The sequence below is a fragment of the Triticum dicoccoides genome, chromosome 5A (genome assembly GCF_002162155.2).
Source record: "Triticum dicoccoides isolate Atlit2015 ecotype Zavitan chromosome 5A, WEW_v2.0, whole genome shotgun sequence".
Taxonomy (NCBI): domain Eukaryota; kingdom Viridiplantae; phylum Streptophyta; class Magnoliopsida; order Poales; family Poaceae; genus Triticum; species Triticum dicoccoides.
The window spans coordinates 628,776,907-628,800,596 of NC_041388.1; the positions used below are offsets into that span (position 1 = coordinate 628,776,907).

The following is a 23,690-nucleotide window of genomic DNA, read 5'->3' on the forward strand; positions in this document are numbered from 1 at the left end:
AATATTCCTCCGTGGATGGAGTATGGCCAGTCATTGAAAATTGCTAAGTCCATCTCATAGAGTTATTAGATCAATCATGATTGTTAGATTGAGATTTGTGGGACTAATCGTGCGGTGCTGATCGGTCCGTGCGGTGTTGTGGACAATTTGCTGGGTGCACTTAAGAAAGTTCTTGTTTGATTGTTTAATAGTAGTAGAGATGGAGATGGAGATTTGCTGGGTGCACTTAAGAAAGTTCTTGTTTGAATTGTTTAATAGTAGTGGAGAAGATGGAGAGGAGATGTAGATTAACTGACCGTGCTCCACCGAGGAAAATACGAAGCACTCACGTCCGCAGCCCCTACAATCACGCGCGAGGCATGCGAAAAGGAAGCTGATCGCAATCCCCTCAATTTGTGTGATGCCTTGCTCAAAACAACACCCCCCCACTACCCATGCCGCCTGCCTTACGCGGCCTACAGCGCCGCCACCGGATCCTCCTCTTCCTCCGCCACCGACGCCGCTGAAGGATCGACCCGTGCGCCGCCCTCTTCCACAGCGATCCCCGACGCCAACAACACCTTCCACCCGTCCTATTGCATCTTCCCCACGTAGCGGACGGCCAAAGGAGGTAGAGTCGACGTCTCCCTCATTCACCTACACCGACGACGAGCTGCGATGGCGCCGTCTCGCCGTGCACGCCCCTGATCTGGACGGCACCGCCGACCACGTGGCCCTCCTCCCTTGGTTATCGGATCCAGCCGAGATTCGTCCCGTCTGTTCTACCACCGGGGCGCATCACCTTCTCGCGCCTCCCACATCGGACTCCATGGTTGTCCTCTGCACTCAAACTCTATCTATAAGCTTCATGTGAATCAACAGGTTTGAGCCGACGATCTGGATTGAGTAGGTCGCAGGAGCTTGTCGGCAACACCAGATCTTTGTTCTGGTTTGAAGTTCGTCTGAGGTGATTTCTTCTCTGGATTTTTTTTGAAACATTAAAGAGTACATTTGGAAATCGTTCATGCTAACTGAATTTTATTGATCCTACATTCATGAAAATTTATGGATAAGACAATCGTGGGTGTTTGCTTTCAAACGTTCTGGTGTATCAAATCCCTCTGAAGATCCATACCTTGAGGTTGAAGCGATGCCAAGATAGTTGGCATTCACGCTGGGGAGGAATGAGATAAGCTCAATCATCTCCAATTAGTCTTCTTTCTTGCTATCCATGTCTTAAATGAGCAGACAGTCTTTGAACAAGGGGTGGATGGGAGTACACAGTTTGGACCCCTTTGCAGAATGAAACAATTTTGTGATACATAGTTTACAATTTTCGGAACTTAAACACAGGAAGGTTCCGGTTGCGATTCCAATGTACAATTCTGATTAGTGTTTTCTCATGTTACTTCATCATCCCTTTTTGTTTGCGCTTAGACTTGCAACGCTTATTCCCACCGGCTGTATATACTGCTATTGTGAAGGTACCTATTTTTTGAAATTTTGGTTAAATTTGTAATGCATGGCCTGTCAGCTTATATTGTCTATCTTGTCCAGTTGTAAACCCAGCTACACTAATTATGCCAGATGTATTTGATTGAAAAATAGCATGAGCTTACAATTCGCAAGCGTGTGATTTGATTTCGCATGTTTATTTGGCAAGTCCGACTGTATTTGGTAACCTATTTTTAATTTTCAGTTTCTTTTAGGGGAGCAACCTATTGTTCATTATGTCCAATAGCTTACGGACACGGACGGTCACGACCATCTTTGACTACCCGATGTCGCCTTGGCCAGCTGCAGAAACCTAGCACCGCCGCTGATTTGACTTGGTTCGTCTCTCTTCATTGCACTTTGGTTTCAGTCATAGGCTTCTTGTGAGGATATATCTTGCTTGCAAGGATGATTGTTCTAGCCACCACGAACCAGAACTGGAGTGCAACCCTATGCGTCATCCCCTTCTAATTAAGTGAGATTGGTTTCCTTTTGCCATTTGGAAAACTTGTGATTCTGAACCTGTGACTCTGCTCTTCTCCCCTGCCCTGAAACTCTGAAGCTGCTGCCCTCTTTCTTCTCTGAATTCTACTCTCTGTCAGCTCAATTCTCTATCCCGTGAAGATAGAAATACCAATTGGGTGGGTGTGGATGCTGATTCTGAACATAACTGTATCGAATTACTCCGCTGCACTGGTGCCTCAAGGTACTACGATTTCGCCTTCAAAGAATAACAATGACTCTGCGGGACATGTATATACATCTCTGCCTGCCATAAGTAAGCATGCAAATAAATTTCGGTAAGTAGCAGCAGACATATTCTTCTTTGAATTTTATACCTAATTGAACGAACAAAATTTGAGCCACTGTATTGTGCTTATCTGGTAGATGCTTATTAGGTATTGCTATAAATATGATGAACTCAGCTACAAGGTTCTCGAAAGAGCAGTAACTAATTATAATGGCTTTGCTAAAGAGTTAAACAACACTGTGTTGGTTGATGAGTTGAATAACATTATATTATTTCATGCAGCTCCATTACTGCTGTCAAAGTTTTATCGTATTTATCTCATGGAATAGTCTACATCTCTAGAGCCTTAGTCTATTTTCTCATTTGTAAAGTTTCATGATTCCATTGTAAGGAGCACCCATTTTAGAGACTTAAATCACAACTTTTCTTTCATTTGGTTAAGTTAGACTAATGATTATCATTTAGTATGCCCTCTTACACACCATGATTGAAGCATGGAGCTCACTGGAATTGCATGAAAGCTGTAATGCTATTATTTATTAAATTTACTTATTTTGGTAATGGCACCCTCTCATGTTTATTTTAGATCAAACATGTACAACTCAATGCGCACACACAAAGGTAAGGCTCTTCAGATCCTGTGGTAGCAGTCTTGTTAATAACTCCATGATATCTCCAAGTAGGAGGGATTTTTTAGTTCATGTGAGGATTTCTTGGCTCCAAGACTGGGTGTGAGGATCTCTGAGATTGAAGATATGCAGCCACACACTATGTGACAATCGGTTTAGAATGCCCTGCATCCCTTGCTAAATTATTTGACAAACTATAAACATCTGAGATACTTGTTGTTCATGTGTACATTTGAATTTACATAGTTGTTGTAAGTATTGAGAGTGGACTATTGCACTGTGGTGTCTCGACAATAACTCAGTATGGAAGGACCATAGGAGAGCATCCTGGCTCCTAACTTGTAAGGAACCAAACTGTTACTTGCTTCTATGTGATCGAACCGTGTGCTTACACCATTTTTCTTGTACTCTCACCTGACCAACAATTTGACTTTGGCCTGAGAGTTAGCCACCAATACGAATTCATAAAAGTTTGAGGTATTTGTATTTTTGGCCGGGAATAATTGTTCGATTGAGCAGCTTGAAGATGGGATCGATGTTCTTTTTGACGGAAAGATATTCTAAGCAGGAAGACATGCATCCTGTACACTCCTTGGAACACAGAACATATTGAGCTGATATGTATTTAATTAGGGTGGGCCTTTATTATGTTGGTTTTTACTCATATTAGTAAACAACCTTTATAGTTAGGGTAATATTTCTAAAAGCATGCACAATTAGGTGCATATATGGATAAAGTAATGTTAAAAGAATTTTAAATTTATTGATCTGTAAGATCGTGCGTTGCACGTGCACGCTTACTAGTATAAATAAATTAAACAAATGACTAAAGTTGTCTTCAAGGTCGAAGCTCATTTCTCCCTTATATATTTGGGCATGTTTGGACATTTCTCCCTTGTATATTTGGGCATGTTTGAACATCAAACGGGCGACCGGTAGGCTCTCCGAAATTCAGCTGTGTGGATAGTCGCTGCAACATAGCTAACCCTTGATTTGTAATCAACCACTCTCTTCCCATAACATCTTTTCTTCCTGTCATTGTAGCCCAATTATTGAGCTCCCTCCATAGTCACACATTTCCTCACACCGCCAACCCGTCAACCACGTTGGGGGACACCCGAAGACAACCGTCCTTATCGTCGCCCTCTCGCTGGGAGGGACAAAGAGCGAGGCATAAACATACACATACGTAAGTTAATTCATTATTTCATTAATTAATTACTTAATATGATGTCTTGTATCCTCTACATGGACAAAAAATACAACAAAAATATTATCTTCATTCTACATAATGAAATTGAAAACTTGTGAACAAAATCACAAATAAGTGTTAAAAAGTAAGAAAACATGAGGATCCTTAAATTGGTGATACGATTTACATGATACTAACTCCTTCCATATACATAGGTCCCCTATCAAAATACTGAGAAAAAACAGAAGTGATTAATGCCCATCTCATGGGCCTCGCATACTTGGACAGACGATGTAAATGAAATCCATATATTAGCTAAATTATAAGGTGCTTCCAATCAAAACAAAACATGTATAAGGGAAGGAGCTACTACAACTTGTACAGTCCCGAGCCACCACGCTGCTAACACACTCATTGTCCAGTGTATGCAAGTCATCTCTTCCTCTCCCCATCACAAGTGACATGTTCAAACTCCAAAGTCGATGGATTGGATCCTTCAATGCGAAGACACCAAATTTTGAGCTCCAAGGTGCAACCTTGCAGCCTTCATGGTCGGAGAGGCCAGATATAGTGCACTTTTGAGAACGAGAAACATTCACATGATGCAGTATATTGGCCAAGGTAGCATACTATCAAATTTATAGCCGATTATATTTTTATACCTCTCATAACATAGAGATTGACAAGATATGATGATTATCACTTGAGAATATATACCAGCAACAAAAACATCCACAAAATATAAACACATATCACTTTTAAAAAGGTAAAACTTTGAGACACATCAAAACACTATATGCCTAGATGTAAAAAATGACAAAAGGAGAATAGGAATAAATATGAGGACGCGGAGTATTTGAACCCGAGCTCACATGCTCCTTGATGAACAGTAAAATCCGAAAACACAGTAAAAAAATAAAAATAAATAATTTTTTATAAACATTTATGAAAGTTTTTACTTCTTGCAAATGTTTTTGATGACATGACATTCGTGTAGGTCTGGGCAAAAAAAATCGACGCTCCAAAAGATTTGTTCTCGGAAGCATTTTGGAGCATCGATTTTTTTCTTTTTGTCCAGACCTCCACCGATGTTATTTCATCATCAAAATTTGCAGGAAGTTAAAATTTTCATCGATGTTTAAATCCAGAATTTTTTGAATTCTTTAACTATTTTTTTTGGATTTTACTGTTCATCAGGGAGCTTGTGAACTCGGGATCAAAAGAGGACTTTCGTATATATGAGTCGAATTAAATAGAGCCAAGAGCTAATAGCTTATGTACATCTGGAGAAGCCAATATTTTAAGTTTAGTGCAAGGAAGTTTCTGCAGAAAATGAAGTTATTTAGTAAAAATGATATCTTTTTACATCGTGCCGTCCAACCCCCTAATACTCATTATCATGGCTCATCCATATCTTTCGGTTTCAACAGAATAAAGTTACCGCTAATTAGAAGCTCGTCATCTTCCCTGAACATGCATTGTAATTTCTAGATTGAAATACCAATGAGTTTTCCATTTATTATGATAAATGTAAATTCTTAATACTGAATGATAATTTTGTTCATAATTCAACATTAAGTTTGTAAACCAGAATTTTGCATGCATACACAAAATAGTTATGTAAAATTTTGTTAAGTGACAAAACATGTAAATATGGGAGATGGTAGAAACTAAAGTACATGATTGGAGATAATTCAAGTGTTTATAGCCAACAATTTTGAACATGTACACACACTGCTGAACTGATAGGAAGCAAAACTCACCGATGGTCTAAGACTTCTCGTCACCAGGCACATCTCCTCTTCGCGTGAACGGCCTTCGGCATCGCCAAAGCAATAACCTCCAACTCTGTGGCATCAAGCTCAACCACCTTGCCCATAACCTTCGCATGGTGTGGTACGAGTACGAACCAGTGGCGGAGCCAGAAAATATCTATAAGGGAGGCAAAGTGCTACTAAAATAGGTTGAGGAGGGCCAAAGTGTTGACAAATAGTTTTTTAGCAGCAAATTAGTACTAATTTTGCCACTGTTCATAGCAAATTACATGCAAAATCATGGTGTTAGGGGGGGGGGGGCAGGGCCCCTGCTGGCCCCCTGTCTCCGCCACTGGGTACGACCTAGTGAGACCAGCTTAGGACTTTGTACAACTAAAATCATTAAGTGGACAGTTGATCAAGCACAAACATAGACATGGAGAGAGAAGAATAAAAATTCTAATATATTCACCTGATTGTACCAATCATCGTCTTCGTATTGTCCGCAATGAACATTTGTTTCACTGGGAGGTGGACCCCCAAATCTATTAGCTTGTCTGTCATAAACCCTCGCCATAGATGGATTGCAAGCTATAAATTTAAGTTTTCAGAAAGGAAATGTCATGAGACCATTGCCCATCAGATCTTCATTGCACCACAGTGAACACATGAGAAGCATCAAACTCACAATGGACTTGCGTGGTTGATCCATGCATCCTTGGTGGGCTACTTCTTGAGTCCTCTGATGATAACATTCCCAAACAACTCCTCTGCATCCTCCGGCATGGTTGGCCAGATGCCCCTCTCGAGGTCCAGTATTAAGGTTGGCCTTCGGGCTATGGGTACAAAAATCTATATTAATTGTTAAAAATGCAAAGAAATCATAAATATGATTCATGCATAGACACCTTGCTGGAGAGGAAAATCTGACAGAGATGGAAAAGAGGTGTGAAGGAGGGATTCTCCTGGCTGTCATTTTCATCGCCAAGGGTGCTAGTATAGGGAGGATATGGAGGAGGTACTCGTGCTCACCGCAGGTGACCATCCCCGACCGGCCATGAATCATCTCCTCGCAGTGTGATGGAACTGACCATCCCCAACCGGCCATGAATCGTCCTCGCAGGTGATCGTCCGCGACCAGCCATGGATCATCCTCGTAGTGCGATGGAACTAACCATATACGAATGAATTGAAGTAGCTAGAAAATAAAACTAAAGATATTTTTAAAATAAATAATAATAAGTAAGAAGAATGGTGTCAAGGGAGGGAGGCTGGATCTAATGTGCAGCGGAGGACTGATCATTATGTATATACTTTGGCTGTGTTAAACAGTAGAAATATTTAAATGTTTGACCAATTTTTGCCATGTTAAACAGTACATAAATATGACGTATGAGCATGTGCGGTGAACTGCTCACTATGTATATATTTTGGCTGTTCAGCTTGAGAAGATGACACTGATCCAAAATGATTATATCAATTTAGCATCATTTGTTCAGACGATGCCGAAATATTGTGAGTATAGAAATAAGACAAATATGACATATAGTACACTAAATGACGCCTTGAATTTCATAAAAGTCTGTTGGCCAAGTAATCAACAACGAAATTCTAAAATCAACCAAGAATTCTACCCTGCACTCAAATCTTCAGTTGACCAAATTATATATATCAAGATGAGAATAATGTACCATGATGCAAAAAAAAGATGGAACCAATATGCTACAGGAAGTTACTGAAACAACAAAGCAAACATGAATTATATCACCTAGAGTGGTCATCAACAGTGGCAGCAGCTTTTCCTTCAGCGCACTTGGTAATATAGCAGACAATCTAGACACTCCATGATTAGTTTCCAAATTCATAATTTCAATGAGAGAAAACAAGAATGGAAGCTACAAAATGTATCCATATCTACCTATGGGCAGGCTCACGGGTATTGCAGATTGTGTTAAAAATCGTACTCTCTCCCTGTATTAATTAGTATGTTACTATAAGCAAAATAGGCAGCGGCAGTGCCTCAATAAGAATAATTATGCCATTCAAAAATAATAAGAAGAATCATTATACAGGACACAATGGCATACATGGCAGCATGAAAATCACGGCTCACAAGATTCGGAGATATACATACCAACAAAAAGACAAAGAAAAGCTAAGAACCACACCTGCATTAGTGCATCATCCCGAGCACGACACAGATAGACGAACACCCTTGAGGTCGGGGCAGAGCGAGAATCCTACCAGGCCAGAGGCGTGCTCCAAATCAGGGACGCATGCGTGCATACTGACACCTCCACAAGCTTGTCTGTGCAACCGCAGCTTCATTCGCTCTCGCAACTGCTCGGGTCGACGCAGCTGTGCAGCCGCTGCTCCATCCCCTCGCCGCTGCTCAGGTTGTTGTGGCCTTTCCTCTTTACCTTCGCTCCTCAACTTGTGCACCGCATTTGCCACCTAGTCTGGCCGCCCCCGCCGACCCGGGATCGTTCCAACGCAATATTTCCGTCGGTATTCTGAAAATTTGCAGAAGAGGTTGTGAAACATCATCAGCCATCAGGAGTGTACCCTGCATACAGAAGACCAAGATTGGTACGTGCATATAAAATAGAAAAAATTATGGATACATTTGAACATACAGAAGACCAATCTAATTTGCTTGTAACAAAAAAAATTATGTGTATCTTATATAAGAAGAAAATCTACACAAACAGAACAGGGAAAGAATGGAAGTTTCGTAGGAGAAATTGTATTTGTCCTTATACTGGCAGGAACAAGAAGAACTGTCTCAAACTACGACATGCAGGGTAGCACATCGAAAATAAAGGGACCACAATAAACATAAAAGCACTGAAGACAGAGAAAAATATACCCGCATTCTCCTTTCGAGAGTAAGTCTTACAAAGTAAGATCATCCAACTTCTTCTCAAGTTTATTCTTCGCCTCCCGGAGTGCACCAGCTACATTTGCAGTCTGAAGAAGCAATCATGCATAAGAATACTCACAATGGACAGCAATAAAACAAAGACGTTACACAAGCTCGGGAATTACGAACAGTAACATTTGCAAAAGAAATCAGAGATAACATTAGATTAGGATGCTTTTCTTTTAGGTGAGATAACATTAGATTAGGATTAGGACCATCTTTAAACCTAAACAATATTAATCAGAAAAGGTGGTGGGCTCTCCCTCTCAACCTCGGCGACATAGCCAGCCTACCTACATTCCTCAGATGTTGGGTTTCGTAGTAATTTCAAAAAAAATTCCTACGCACACGCAAGATCATGTGATGCATAGCAACGAGAGGGGAGAGTGCTGTCTACGTACCCACGCAGACCGACTGCGGAAGCAATGACACAACGTAGAGGAAGTAGTCGTACGTCTTCACGATCCAACCGATCAAGTACCGAAACTACGGCACCTCCGAGTTCGAGCACACGTTCAGCTCGATGACGATCCCCGGACTCCGATCCAGCAAAGTGTCGGGGAAGAGTTCCGTCAGCACGACGGCGTGGTGACGATCTTGATGCACTACAGCAGCAGGGCTTCGCCTAAACTCCGCTACAGTATTATCGAGGACTATGGTGGCTGGGGCGCCGCACACGGCTAAGGAATAGATCACGTGGATTAACTTGTGTGTTTCTGGGGTGCCTCTGCCTCAGTATATAAAGGATTAGAGGGGGGGAGGCTGGCCGGCCACAGGAGGCGCGCCAGGAGAGTCCTACTCCCTCTGGGAGTAGGATTCCCCCCCGCCCCATATCCTAGTTGGAATAGGACTCCTTGAGGGGGGAAAGAGACAGAGGGGGCCGACCACCTCTCCTAGTCCTAATAGGACTAGGGGAAGGGGGGAGGCGCACAGCCACCCTGGGCTGCCCCTTTCTCCTTTCCACTAAAGCTCACTAAGGCCCATATAGCTCCCGAGGGTTCCGGTAACCTCCCGGTACTCCGGTAAAATCCCGATTTCACCCGGAACACTTCCGATATCCAAACATAGGCTTCCAATATATCAATCTTTACGTCTCGACCATTTCGAGACTCCTCATCATGTCCGTGATCACATCCGGGACTCCGAACAACCTTCGGTACATTAAAATGCATAAACTCATAATATAACTGTCATCGTAACCTTAAGCGTGCGGACCCTACGGGTTCGAGAACAATGTAGACATGACCGAGACACGTCTCCGGTCAATAACCAATAGCGGGACCTGGATGCCCATATTGGCTCCTACATATTCTACGAAGATCTTTATCGGTCAGACCGCATAACAACATACGTTGTTCCCTTTGTCATCGGTATGTTACTTGCCCGAGATTCGATCGTCGGTATCCAATACCTAGTTCAATCTCGTTACCGGCAAGTCTCTTTACTCGTTCTGTCATACATCATCCCGCAACTAACTCATTAGTTGCAATGCTTGCAAGGCTTATGTGATGTGCATTATAGAGAGGGCCCAGAGATACCTCTCCGACAATCGGAGTGACAAATCCTAATCTCGAAATACGCCAACCCAACATCTACCTTTGGAGACACCTGTAATGCTCCTTTATAATCACCCAGTTACGTTGTGACGTTTGGTAGCACCCAAAGTGTTCCTCCGGCAAACGGGAGTTGCATAATCTCATAGTTATAGGAACATGTATAAGTCATGAAGAAAGTAATAGGAACATACAAAACGATCGGGTGCTAAGCTAATGGAATGGGTCATGTCAATCAGATCATTCAACTAATGATGTGACCTCGTTAATCAAATAACAACTCATTGTTCATGGTTAGGAAACATAACCATCTTTGATTAACGAGCTAGTCAAGTAGAGACATACTAGTGACACTTTGTTTGTCTATGTATTCACACATGTATTATGTTTCCGGTTAATACAATTCTAGCATGAATAATAAACATTTATCATGATTATAAGGAAATAAATAATAACTTTATTATTGCCTCTAGGGCATATTTCCTTCAGTCTCCCACTTGCACTAGAGTCAATAATCTAGATTACACCGTAATGATTCTTACACCCATGGAGTCTTGGTGCTGATCATGTTTTGCTCGTGGAAGAGGCTTAGTCAATGGGTCTGCAACATTCAGATCCGTATGTATCTTGCAAATTTCTATGTCTCCCACCTGGACTAGATCCCGGATGGAATTGAAGCGTCTCTTGATGTGCTTGGTTCTCTTGTGAAATCTGGATTCCTTTGCCAAGGCAATTACACCAGTATTGTCACAAAAGATTTTCATTGGATCCGATGCACTAGGTATGACACCTAGATCGGATATGAACTCCTTCATCCAGACTCCTTCGTTTGCTGCTTCCGAAGCAGCTATGTACTCCGCTTCACATGTAGATCCCGCTATGACGCTTTGTTTAGAACTGCACCAACTGACAGCTCCACCGTTTAATGTAAACACGTATCCGGTTTGCGATTTAGAATCGTCCGGATCAGTGTCAAAGCTTGCATCAACGTAACCATTTACGACGAGCTCTTTGTCACCTCCATATACGAGAAACATATCCTTAGTCCTTTTCAGGTATTTCAGGATGTTCTTGACCGCTGTCCAGTGATCCACTCCTGGATTACTTTGCTACCTCCCTGCTAGACTTATAGCAAGGCACACATCAGGTCTGGTACATAGCATTGCATACATGATAGATCCTATCGCTGATGCATATGGAACATCTTTCATATTCTCTCTATCTTCTGCAGTGGTCGGGCATTGAGTCTTACTCAATTTCACACCTTGTAACACAGGCAAGAATCCTTTCTTTGCTTGATCCATTTTGAACTTCTTCAAAATTTTGTCAAGGTATGTTGTTTGTGAAAGTCCAATTAAGCGTTTTGATCTATCTCTATAAATCTTTATGCCTAATATGTAAGCAGCTTCACCGAGGTCTTTCATTGAAAAACTCTTATTCAAGTATCCCTTTATGCTATCCAAAAATTCTATATCATTTCCAATGAGTAATATGTCATCCACATATAATATCAGAAATGCTACAGAGCTCCCACTCACTTTCTTGTAAATACAGGCTTCTCCGAAAGTCTGTATAAAACCAAATGCTTTGATCACACTATCAAAGCGTTTATTCCAACTCCGAGAGGCTTGCACCAGTCCATAAATGGATCACTGGAGCTTGCACACTTTGTTAGCTCCCTTTGGATCGACAAAACCTTCTGGTTGCATCATATACAACTCTTCTTCTAGAAATCCATTCAGGAATGCAGTTTTGACATCCATCTGCCAAATTTCATAATCATAAAATGCGGCAATTGCTAGCATGATTCGGTCAGACTTAAGCATCGCTACGGGTGAGAAGGTCTCATCGTAGTCAACCCCTTGAACTTGTCGAAAACCTTTTGCGACAAGTTGAGCTTTGTAGACAATAACATTACCGTCAGCGTCAGTCTTCTTCTTGAAGATCCATTTATTCTCAATTGCTTGCCGATCATCGGGCAAGTCAATCAAAGTCCATACTTTGTTCTCATACATGGATCCCATCTCAGATTTCATGGCTTCAAGCCATTTTGCGGAATCTGGGCTCACCATCGCTTCTTCATAGTTCATACGTTCATCATGATCTAGTAGCATGACTTCCAGAACAGGATTACCGTACCACTCTGGTGTGGATCTTACTCTGGTTGATCTACGAGGTTCAGTAGTATCTTGATCTGAATTTTTATGATCATTATCATTAGCTTCCTCACTAACTAGTGTAGGTGTCACTGAAACAGTTTTCTGTGATGTACTACTTTCCAATAAGGGAGCAGGTACAGTTACCTCGTCAAGTTCTACTTTCCTCCCACTCACTTCTTTCGAGAGAAACTCCTTCTCTAGAAAGTTTCTGAATTTAGCAACAAAAGTCTTGCCTTCGGATCTGTGATAGAAGGTGTATCCAATAGTTTCCTTTGGATATCCTATGAAGACACATTTCTCCGATTTGGGTTCGAGCTTATTAGGTTGAAGCTTTTTCACATAAGCATCGCAGCCCCAAACTTTCAGAAACGACAACTTCGGTTTCTTGCCAAACCACAGTTCATAAGGCGTCGTCTCAACGGATTTTGATGGTGCCCTATTTAACGTGAATGCGGCCGTCTCTAGAGCGTATCCCCAAAACGATAGCGGTAAATCAGTAAGAGACATCATAAATCGCACCATATCTAGTAAAGTACGATTACGACGTTCAGACACACCATTGCGCTGTGGTGTTCCGGGTGGCGTGAGTTGCGAAACTATTCCACAATTTTTCAAATGTACACCAAACTCGTAACTCAAATATTCTCCTCCACGATCAGATCGTAGAAACTTTATTTTCTTGTTACGATGATTTTCAACTTCACTCTGAAATTCCTTGAACTTTTCAAATGTTTCAGACTTATGTTTCATTAAGTAGATATACCCATATCTGCTTCAATCATCTGTGAAAGTGAGAAAATAACGATATCCGCCACGAGCCTCAATATTCATCGGACCACATACATCTGTATGTATGATTTCCAAAAAATCTGTTGCTCTCTCCATAGTACCGGAGAACGGTGTTTTGGTCATCTTGCCCATGAGGCACGGTTCGCAAGTACCAAGTGATTCATAATCAAGTGGTTCCAAAAGTCCATCAGAATGGAGTTTCTTCATGCGCTTTATACCGATATGACCTAAACGGCAGTGCCACAAATAAGTTGCACTCTCATTATCAACTCTGCATCTTTTGGCTTCAACATTATGAATATGTGTGTTACTACTATCGAGATTCAACAAGAATAGACCACTCTTCAAGGGTGCATGACCATAAAAGATATTACTCATATAAATAGAACAACCATTATTCTCTGATTTAAATGAATAACCGTCTCGCATCAAACAAGATCCAGATATAATGTTCATGCTTAACGCTGGCACCAAATAACAATTATTTAGGTCTAATACTAATCCCGAAGGTAGATGTAGAGGTAGCGTGCCGACTGCGATCACATCGACTTTGGAACCGTTTCCCACGCGCATCGTCACCTCGTCCTTAACCAATCTTCGCTTGATCCGTAGTCCCTGTTTCGAGTTGCAAATATTAGCAACAGAACCAGTATCAAATACCCAGGTGCTACTGCGAGCATTAGTAAGGTACACATCAATAACATGTATATCACATATACCTTTGTTCACCTTGCCATCCTTCTTATCCGCCAAATACTTGGGGCAGTTCCGCTTCCAGTGACCAGTCTGCTTGCAATAGAAGCACTCAGTTTCAGGCTTAGGTCCAGGCTTGGGTTTCTTCTCTTGAGTAGCAACTTGCTTGTCGTTCTTTTTGAAGTTCCCCTTCTTCTTCCATTTGCCCTTTTTCTTGAAACTAGTGGTCTTGTTAACCATCAACACTTGATGCTCCTTCTTGATTTCTACCTCCACAGCTTTCAGCATTGCGAAGAGCTCGGGAATAGTCTTGTTCATCCCTTGCATATTATAGTTCATCACGAAGCTCTTGTAGCTTGGTGGCAGTGATTGAAGAATTCTGTCAATGACGCAATCATCTGGAAGATTAACTCCCAATTGAATCAAGTGATTATTATACCCAGACATTTTGAGTATATGCTCACTGACAGAACTGTTCTCCTCCATCTTGCAGCTATAGAACTTATTGGAGACTTCATATCTCTCAATTCGGGCATTTGCTTGAAATATTAACTTCAACTCCTGGAACATCTCATATGCTCCATGACATTCAAAATGTCGTTGAAGTCCCGATTCTAAGCCGTAAAGCATGGCACACTGAACTATCGAGTAGTCATCAGCTTTGCTCTGCCAGGCGTTCATAACATCCGGCGTTGCTCCTGCAGCAGGCCTGGCACCCAGCCGTGCTTCCAGGACGTAATTCTTCTGTGTAGTAATGAGGATAATCCTCAAGTTACGGACCCAGTCCGTGTAATTGCTACCATCATCTTTCAACTTTGCTTTCTCAAGGAACGCATTAAAATTCAACAGAACAACAGCATGAGCCATCTATCTACAATCAAACATAAACAAGCAAGATACTAATCAGGTACTAAGTTTCATAATAAATTTAAGTTCAGTTAATCAAATTAATTAAAGAACTCCCACTTAGATAGACATCCCTCTAATCCTCTAAGTGATTACGTGATCCAAATCAACTAAACCATAACCGATCATCACGTGAGATGGAGTAGTTTTCAATGGTGAACATCGTTATGTTGATCATATCTACTATATGATTCACGCTCGACCTTTCGGTCTCTGTGTTCCGAGGCCATATCTGTATATGCTTGGCTCGTCAAGTATAACCTGAGTATTCCGCGTGTGCAACTGTTTTGCACCCGTTGTATTTGAACGTAGAACCTACCACACCCGATCATCACGTGGTGTCTCAGCACGAAGAACTTTCGCAATGATGCATACTTAGGGAGAACACTTCTGGATAATTTAGTGAGAGATCATCTTATAATGCTACCGTCAATCAAAGCAAGATAAGATGCATAAAAGGATAAACATCACATGCAATCAATATAAGTGATATGATATGGCCATCATCATCTTGTGCTTGTGATCTCCATCTCCGAAGCACCGTCGTGATCACCATCGTCACCGGCGTGACACCTTGATCTCCATCGTAGCATCGTTGTTGTCTCGCCAAGTTTGTGCTTCCGCGACTATTACTACCGCTTAGTAATAAAGTAAAGCATTACATCGCGATTTCATTGCATACAATAAAACGACAACCATAAGGCTCCTGCCAGTTGCCGATAACTCGGTTACAAAACATGATCATCTCATACAATAAAATTCAGCATCATGTCTTGACCATATCACATCACAACATGCCCTGCAAAAACGTTAGACGTCCTCTACTTTGTTGTTGCAAGTTTTACGTGGCTGCTACGGGCTTAAGCAAGAACCGATCTCACCTACGCGTCAAAACCACAACGATAGTTTGTCAAATAGACTCCATTTTAACCTTCGCAAGGACCGGGCATAGCCATACTTGGTTCAACTAAAGTTGGAGAGACAGTCGCCCGCAAGCCACCTATGTGCAAAGCACGCCGGGGGAACCGGTCTCGCGTAAGCGTACGCGTAATGTTGGTCCGGGTCGTCTCGTCCAACAATGCCTCCGAACCAAAGTATGACATGCTGGTAGGCAGTATGACTTATATCGCCCACAACTCACTTGTGTTCTACTCGTGCATATAACATCAACATAAATAAGCTAGGCTCGGATACCACTGTTGGGTTTCGTAGTAATTTCAAAAAAAATTCCTACGCACACGCAAGATCATGTGATGCATAGCAACGAGAGGGGAGAGTGCTGTCTACGTACCCACGCAGACCGACTGCGGAAGCGATGACACAACATAGAGGAAGTAGTCGTACGTCTTCACGATCCAACCGATCAAGTACCGAAACTACGGCACCTCCGAGTTCGAGCACACGTTCAGCTCGATGACGATCCCCGGACTCCGATCCAGCAAAGTATCGGGGAAGAGTTCCGTCAGCACGACGGCGTGGTGACGATCTTGATGCACTACAGCAGCAGGGCTTCGCCTAAACTCCGCTACAGTATTATCGAGGACTATGGTGGCTGCGGCGCCGCACACGGCTAAGGAATAGATCACGTGGATCAACTTGTGTGTTTCTGGGGTGCCTCTGCCTCAGTATATAAAGGATTAGAGGGGGGAGGCTGGCCGGCCACAAGAGGCGCGCCAGAAGAGTCCTACTCCCTCTGGGAATAGGATTCCCCCCCCCCAATCCTAGTTGGAATAGGACTCCTTGAGGGGGGAAAGAGAGAGGGGGGGTCGGCCACCTCTCCTAGCCCTAATAGGACTAGGGGAAGGGGGGAGGCGCACAGCCACCTTGGGCTGCCCCTTTCTCCTTTCCACTAAAGCCCACTAAGGCCCATATAGCTCCCGGGGGTTCCGGTAACCTCCCGGTACTCCGGTAAAATCCCGATTTCACCCGGAACACTTCCGATATCCAAACATAGGCTTCCAATATATCAATCTTTACGTCTCGACCATTTCGAGACTCCTCGTCATGTCCGTGATCACATCCGGGACTCCGTACAACCTTCGGTACATCAAAATGCATAAACTCATAATATAACTGTCATCGTAACCTTAAGCGTGCGGACCCTACGGGTTCGAGAACAATGTAGACATGACCGAGACACGTCTCCGGTCAATAACCAATAGCGGGTCCTGGATGCCCATATTGGCTCCTACATATTCTACGAAGATCTTTATCGGTCAGACCGCATAACAACATACGTTGTTCCCTTTGTCATCGGTATGTTACTTGCCCGAGATTCGATCGTCGGTATCCAATACCTAGGTCAATCTCGTTACCGGCAAGTCTCTTTACTCGTTCTATAATACATCATCCCGCAACTAACTCATTAGTTGCAATGCTTGCAAGGCTTATGTGATGTGCATTACCGAGAGGGCCCAGAGATACCTCTCCGACAATCGGAGTGACAAATCCTAATCTCGAAATACGCCAACCCAACATCTACCTTTGGAGACACCTGTAAGGCTCCTTTATAATCACCCAGTTACGTTGTGACGTTTGGTAGCACCCAAAGTGTTCCTCCGGCAAACGGGAGTTGCATAATCTCATAGTTATAGGAACATGTATAAGTCATGAAGAAAGCAATAGCAACATACTAAACGATCAGGTGCTAAGCTAATGGAATGGGTCATGTCAATCAGATCATTCAACTAATGATGTGACCTCGTTAATCAAATAACAACTCATTGTTCATGGTTAGGAAACATAATCATCTTTGATTAACGAGCTAGTCAAGTAGAGGCATACTAGTGACACTTTGTTTGTCTATGTATTCACACATGTATTATGTTTCCGGTTAATACAATTCTAGCATGAATAATAAACGTTTATCATGATTATAAGGAAATAAATAATAACTTTATTATTGCCTCCAGGGCATATTTCCTTCATCAGAGTCACCTATCTTCAGCAACAAGGAAACAACATTCAGAAGACCCTAATTTCAAACACTAATCCCCTGCTCGTGCTGCTGCCGGTGAGAGGAAGAACCCGGGCTCCAATTTCTGCAAATTGCGCTTGTTCATTAATTTCAAACGCAATTGATCATGTATTCTGCATAAATGTTGCAAAAAAGTTAACTGAATGTGTTCACCTCCAATGTCAAAGAAGTTAACTGAATGTTCTTGGTCTGGATAAACATGTTCTTCAGTTAACTGAATGTTAATAGAAGTTAACTGAATATTTGTAAATATTGCAATATGCCATTTAATTTACTGAATTGAGTTGAGTTGAGTTGTCATGCTGAAATGTTGCAATGTTGATACAAAAAATTCAGTTAACTTTTCAACAGAAGTTTGGAAAATTTCAAACATTGTTTGCTCCAGATTTTGGATGCTCTTGTTGCATTCAGATTATGAGAATGATTAAGGGTTCAGCAATCAGATTATCATTATGACCAGAACAGAGGAACAAATATCATGGTTAATGTGTAAAAAAATCAGAAAATGGAGTTACCCACTTGAAGTTATTGTAGTTACTCACTTGAAGTAACCAAAGAATAAAGTGTAAAAAAGAAAATTTTAGAATAAGAATAAGAACAGGGGCCTGAGGATGTTCCCATCTGAATTCAATTATCACCAGTACTGTTCATACTGAATTTATATTGTATGTTTATCTACTGTATGTTCACCAATACTGAAAGCATACAAAGTGCAAGGCTAACTGAATGTATACTGTATGTTCACCAATACTGAAAGCATACAAAGTGCACGTCTAACTGAATTTATACTGTATGTTCACCTGCACCAATGGAAGCAACATCCAATCCTATGCAATACTCCATTCCTCCTCCAATCGCTGCACAAACCAATCGCTGCACAAAATCAGCTCACATGCTTGCTTCAACAGACAGACATCACCTGTAAATTCAGAAGACAGCCTTCGCCGTGGGCGAGCGGGGAGTAGAAGCAGAAGCGGCAGCGACGGCGCCAGTGCAGCGAAGAGTGCAGATCCTCCATCATCAGCCCGCCAACTCAAGGAGCAAGACAAGCACGTGGCAGTGGCATGTGTGTGGAGCAAGTCTTCGTCTTCCCCATGCCCTGGTCGTCTTTCCCACGCCGCCGCCGCCGGAGCTCGAGGTCTGGAGGAGGTGCTCGAGGACGAGGAGCGGGTCATCGAGCGCCGCCGTCGAAGCCGGCAAGGCACGAGCTTTGCAGAAAAGGGGATCCCTTCCCTCTTGATCTCCTAGTGCGGACGGAGAGAATCGGCGAGACGAGGGGGAGAAGGCGGCCGGCGCGTGGCAAGGCGACGGAGTAGGCGGCGAGGCAGCGGAGCAGACAACACGCGTGACGAGGCGACGTAGCAGGCGCGATGAGCTGTTGGTCGACCACGGCGTAGATCGGGAGCCCTCTTTCTCGGCGGAGAGGCGGCGGCTTGGCTTGCAGACAAGCGATGGATCGCCTGAGGCTAGCGAGGAGTCCGAAGGCGAGCGACGAGGGAAACGAGGCGCGGAGTAGCAGGACGTTGGGCTGGTCGACGAGCTCGTGGCGGCGCAGGAACCCTAGCGCGTGCGAGGGTACCAGAGAGAGGATCCGCTCGCGTGAGGAGAGGGAGGGGAGCGGTTCGTGCGTGGGGTGGGGTGGGGGAGGGGACAAAAAAACCGGCGAAAAAAAACCAGCGAAAAGAAACCGGACGAAAATTGTGGGACAAAAATAAAGCCGAAACACAGCCTACCAACTGAGACGTTAGGAGTAGAGATGCATCAGGTTATAAAGGTCATTGGACTTGTACACGTGATGCGTCGATTGAAGGAGACACCCTCTTGATGCATCGTCTTTTTTTGGATGGACTTGGATGCATTGGTTGATGCATATAAATAGAACAACAATGCTATATGTACGATGAAACTTCATCCGACGCAGGTACGATTAGCGACAAAAAACAGTTTCTCGGCCATAGCATACAACATATATCATGTGTCTAGACGTACAAGCTTCGGACAAAAAAAAAGTCATACCGAACAAGTGAACGGGTGGAGACACCCCGACCCCCGTGCCGCCCACCCCAGGCGACATGGGGGGGCCCAAAGCCGTGTCGCCGCTGCTCCAAGACGCCTCTCTCGTGTCGCCGCCGCTGAAGGGGATGCCGGCGAAGCTCGCGCATGCCCAGGGAAGGTGGCTGCGGGACGCTCCTGCCTTCTAGTGGCGTCGCGGTGTGGGAGCCTTGGGTGCGGGGCGAGCTCCAATCCAGGTCTTCCGACGTTCCTCCTGGTCGGCCGCAGTGCCATCTCTAGCTATTCCTTCCGCGGTAGCGCCTCCCTCCTCTTGCCCTTCCTTCCGCAGTAGTGCCTCCCTCCTCATGCCCTCCTGGCGACATGCGTGATTTCGGGCGGCGGTCCTATACTTGGGGGCCACGACGGAGTGCTCCCGCGTGCGTCGGCGCCTCTTGCCGCTCATCCGCCCGGCGCTAGCCGATGCTGTGAGCCCTGGCTGCTGCTTTGGTGTGCCGGTGGCTAGTCTGTGTGATGGTGCTGCAGGTGGGCCCGATTTGGGCGTGCATCCTTATGCTAGGTTGTAGTGTAGATCTTGCGGTCTTTGGCAGCATGGTGTCGTGCACATGGTGGATGCTAACGTGTCTGCTTCGATACCGATGGGCGTGGGCCTGTGTTCTCCGGCGTCCATGCCTCACTAGCATTCTCCCGTAGCAGCTTCAGCCCCGGTGCTCAAAACGTTGCGTCCTTTTCGGTTTCTTGGCTCGCCGGCATCTTGGCGACTCTGGCATCCTCGGTCCAGACATGTGTCGCTGACGCTTCGACAACCCTCGCATCTCGTGTGTGGGCTCTCTACACCTTGTCGTCGCCTCTCTGACCACGACTGCCACCCCTTGCTTCGCCTCTCCTCCGCCGGGTCCAATGCTCGTGCACCCGGCGGTCCTCGTTGCCATCCCTCGGCGGCGGGCATAGCTCTCCTTATGACGTGGCGACCCCACCTTCCGACCTATTCCCGTCAATGGATCTTGTCCGGCGGCTTTGGGATTGTTCGGACATAGGCCAGGGAGAAATCCCTGCTTGACTTGCTGATGCTAGCAGCGGCTACACTAGCGGGTGCCATCCCCATCCTGGAGACGTTGCCATGGCCTTTCTTCGTGCCCCTCTTCAAGTGCCGGGGAAACCCCAGGTCTGGTTTCACGGATCAGACGGCGGCAACGTCACGACGTTCTTTACCTTCATGAAGGCATCGTCTTTGTTTCTTGTGTTGTGCCCTGTGATGAATTTTGAGATTTGGGATACCACTTCGGTTCAGGGCGTTTTCTTTGCTAGGGTAGTTTTGTGCTATGGTGTGGCTTTTGTTTGGGCCAAGCATCTCATTCCTCTTTGTTCTTGGCATCATGTTGTTTACCCCATCTTGTGGTTGTTTCAAGCGTTGTATCTCAATTGTACTCATTTCTACTTCTTAAAGACACGCAGCTTTGCGTATTCAAGAAAAGGAAGTCGTACCCACATAATTTTCGTACAGTGAATATTATTTTTTCATCGTTTCATACAGTAAATATAGAGCACTTTATTCCTTAACATGTTAATCACATCAGCGTATGACCGATGTAACATAAATGTAATCAGATGGGTAAGTATCTATTCTATATATACTTGTATAAAAGTGTAGATAGATCCACCATCAGGCACTCAGGCATCGCCCAAATCCACCATGAGAGTTGTGCTGTCCCCTTTCTCCACCGTGAAGGTCTTGAGCATCCGACACCCCGTCGCCGTGGTGACCTCGACGAAGTATCTGCCGTGGAAGCCCCTGAACATGAAGTTCCCATCGCCGTCGGCGCTCCCTCGCACGTCCGTCTTCCATTCCCTCTGGAGGTTCAGGAACATCTGGCCAGCTTCGTTGACGGTGCCGTCGGCGTCGACGAGCCAGGCGTCCTGCCGCCACATCGTGCCCTGCATGAACCCCCAGAACACGACGCCCTCCACCGCTGGGTGCGCGTATGCCTCCCGGAGCACCACCTCCAGGTCCTTGGCGCGGAGGCTCACGTCGGGCTCGGACACGTCCAGCTCCGTGAACCAGATGGGCACGCCGGTGGTGGCGAGCCTGTCGAGCGCGGCGCAGATGACCTCCCCGATCGGGTTGCTCACGTGGCCCTGCAGTCCGATGCCGCGCACCACCGCGCCGCAGCTCTGCAGCCATGCGACCTGCTCGGCGTACTTGTCGGGGGTCGCGTTGGGGTCGTTGCCGCACTCCACGTTGAAGTCGTTGACGAAGAGCGCGGGCTCCGGGTCCAGCCGCGCCACCTCCTTGAACATGAACGCCGGCACGTGGTCGTCGCCGAGGCGGTCCCGGAAGAATTGGCCGTGCAGCATCTCGTTGTTGACGTCGTAGTGCGGGAACTTGCCGGCGTAGCGGGACACCAGGCCTTCGAGGCGGCTCTGGACGGCGGACCTGAGCTGGTCCTTGTCGAGGTTCTTGACCCAGTGCTGCACGTCGCCGTCGACGGACCAGAAGACGCAGTGGCCGCGGACGCTCTTGCCGAGGCGGTCGCAGAAGGCGAGGAGCGCGTCGGCGTCGGCGTAGTTGAGCTGGCCCTGCTGCGCCTCGGTGTGGTACCACTTGAGCTCGTTCTCGAAGACGGCCCAGTCGAAGTGGTTGGTGAAGAAGTCGAGGAAGGCCGGCTTCTGGATGACGGACGTGTTGATGCATGACCCGAAGGGGAAGGCGTTGTCCAACTGCACCACGCGCACGGACGCCGCCGCTCCGGTCTGCCTTCCCAGCTTCAGAATCACGTCCCTCTTGCGCGCCTGCATCATTAGGTGCCACAAAAGCCCACGTCAATAATTATATATGCAGGCGGCACATGGTGAAACATGGCTACGTAGTGCACGCTCACCTTGTCAGTCTTGTCCTTGAGCTGCCTGAAGCGCGCCTCGTGATCCACCGGGAAGACGCGGACATCCATGACCTTGATGTCGACGCCGGCGGGGGCGCCGTGGACGTAAACCGCGGCGCTGCGCGGCTCCGTCCTGAGGCGGAAGGCGCCCATGATCTCCGTCCACCCGCCAGCCACGGCGCAGACCGCGCCACACTCCACCTGCAGGCTCTCATTCTCATCATCGTCCGTAGTGACACCAAGGTTGACGCGCACCGGGTGGCTCGTCCCCCACGCCGCGCCTGCGCCCAGGCTGATCCACCCGGCCACGCGGTACGTGACCCCAGGCTTCACGACGCCCGTCGTGGTAGTCTGCCGCAGGCCATCCTTCTCATGGGCGCGGCCCGCCACGAGGACGTACCGGCCGCTGGGCTTGCTGCCATCCACGCTGACGGGGAGCATTGCCGTCTGCTCCTCATTGTGCACGGACAGCGTCGTCATGCCGGCGAGGCTATCGTCCACGTTCACGTCCTGAAACAAGCACACATGTGTACCATGCAAATGAATGAGCTAGACTCATGAACTCATCGTATGTACAGTAATATATACTCGAGCGATCATGTGCTACCAGGCTTCCGCTAGCAAAGTAGGAGCACATACCTGTCTGCCTGCCATCTATCTTACGCGAGCCGACTGACCGAGAGTTCTGAAGAGCGAAACAAGCAGAGCTAGCTAGGTAGCTCTTTCTGTTGTGGTCTGCACTCTGCACTGCAGCTCTTTCCAGTGGCTGCGGTATTTAAAGGGAAATTTTGGCGGCGGCCGTCGATGTCTCGAGATGGATACAGACAGACACAGTTGAGTCGTATCACAATCACAATCTAAAGAGTAACGGTGAAGAGTAGCAACGAACCAGGCACAAACCGGAAGCAACGAACGCTCTGTGTATGCTGCTGCTCTTGAGTCTCTCTCTCTCTCTCTCTCTCTCTCTCTCTCTCTCTCTCTCTTTCTCTGGTATGCTGCTGC

General features: G+C 45.5%; 2 protein-coding genes and 1 long non-coding RNA gene across 3 annotated transcripts; all 3 read right to left on the minus strand.

The window, feature by feature from the left end:
- Positions 1 to 4,183: 4,183 nt before the first annotated feature.
- On the minus strand, positions 4,184 to 6,324 carry LOC119298185. Its single transcript, XR_005145811.1, has 3 exons — positions 6,272 to 6,324; positions 5,809 to 5,977; positions 4,184 to 4,589 (listed from the first exon to the last, which is right to left on the minus strand). It is a non-coding gene; the product is annotated as an uncharacterized LOC119298185 (long non-coding RNA).
- Positions 6,325 to 6,525: 201 nt separating this feature from the next.
- On the minus strand, positions 6,526 to 7,695 carry LOC119300224. Its single transcript, XM_037577253.1, has 3 exons — positions 7,568 to 7,695; positions 6,832 to 6,969; positions 6,526 to 6,635 (listed from the first exon to the last, which is right to left on the minus strand). Exons 1-3 carry the CDS (start codon positions 7,662 to 7,664, stop codon positions 6,526 to 6,528), a joined length of 345 nt encoding a protein of 114 aa, XP_037433150.1. The 5' UTR covers positions 7,665 to 7,695.
- Positions 7,696 to 21,300: 13,605 nt separating this feature from the next.
- Positions 21,301 to 23,485, minus strand: LOC119298186 (endo-1,4-beta-xylanase 3-like). Its single transcript, XM_037575683.1, has 3 exons — positions 23,328 to 23,485; positions 22,689 to 23,198; positions 21,301 to 22,599 (listed from the first exon to the last, which is right to left on the minus strand). Exons 1-3 carry the CDS (start codon positions 23,340 to 23,342, stop codon positions 21,481 to 21,483), a joined length of 1,644 nt encoding a protein of 547 aa, XP_037431580.1. The 5' UTR covers positions 23,343 to 23,485; the 3' UTR covers positions 21,301 to 21,480.
- Positions 23,486 to 23,690: the final 205 nt, after the last annotated feature.

What these genes read in the sequence shown, in the direction of transcription:
- LOC119298186 (XM_037575683.1), bottom strand. An exon ending in TCAAGGACAAGACTGACAAG is followed by an intron (nt 22,600 to 22,688) that starts GTGAGCGTGCAC and finishes CTAATGATGCAG; the next exon opens with GCGCGCAAGAGGGACGTGAT.
- LOC119300224 (XM_037577253.1), bottom strand. Translation starts at nt 7,664, where the DNA reads ATGAATTTGGAAACTAATCATGGAGTGTCTAGATTGTCTGCTATATTA. An exon ending in ACTGTTGATGACCACTCTAG is followed by an intron (nt 6,970 to 7,567) that starts GTGATATAATTC and finishes GTATATGGTTAG; the next exon opens with TTCCATCGCACTACGAGGAT. An exon ending in GTCGGGGATGGTCACCTGCG is followed by an intron (nt 6,636 to 6,831) that starts GTGAGCACGAGT and finishes TTGTACCCATAG; the next exon opens with CCCGAAGGCCAACCTTAATA.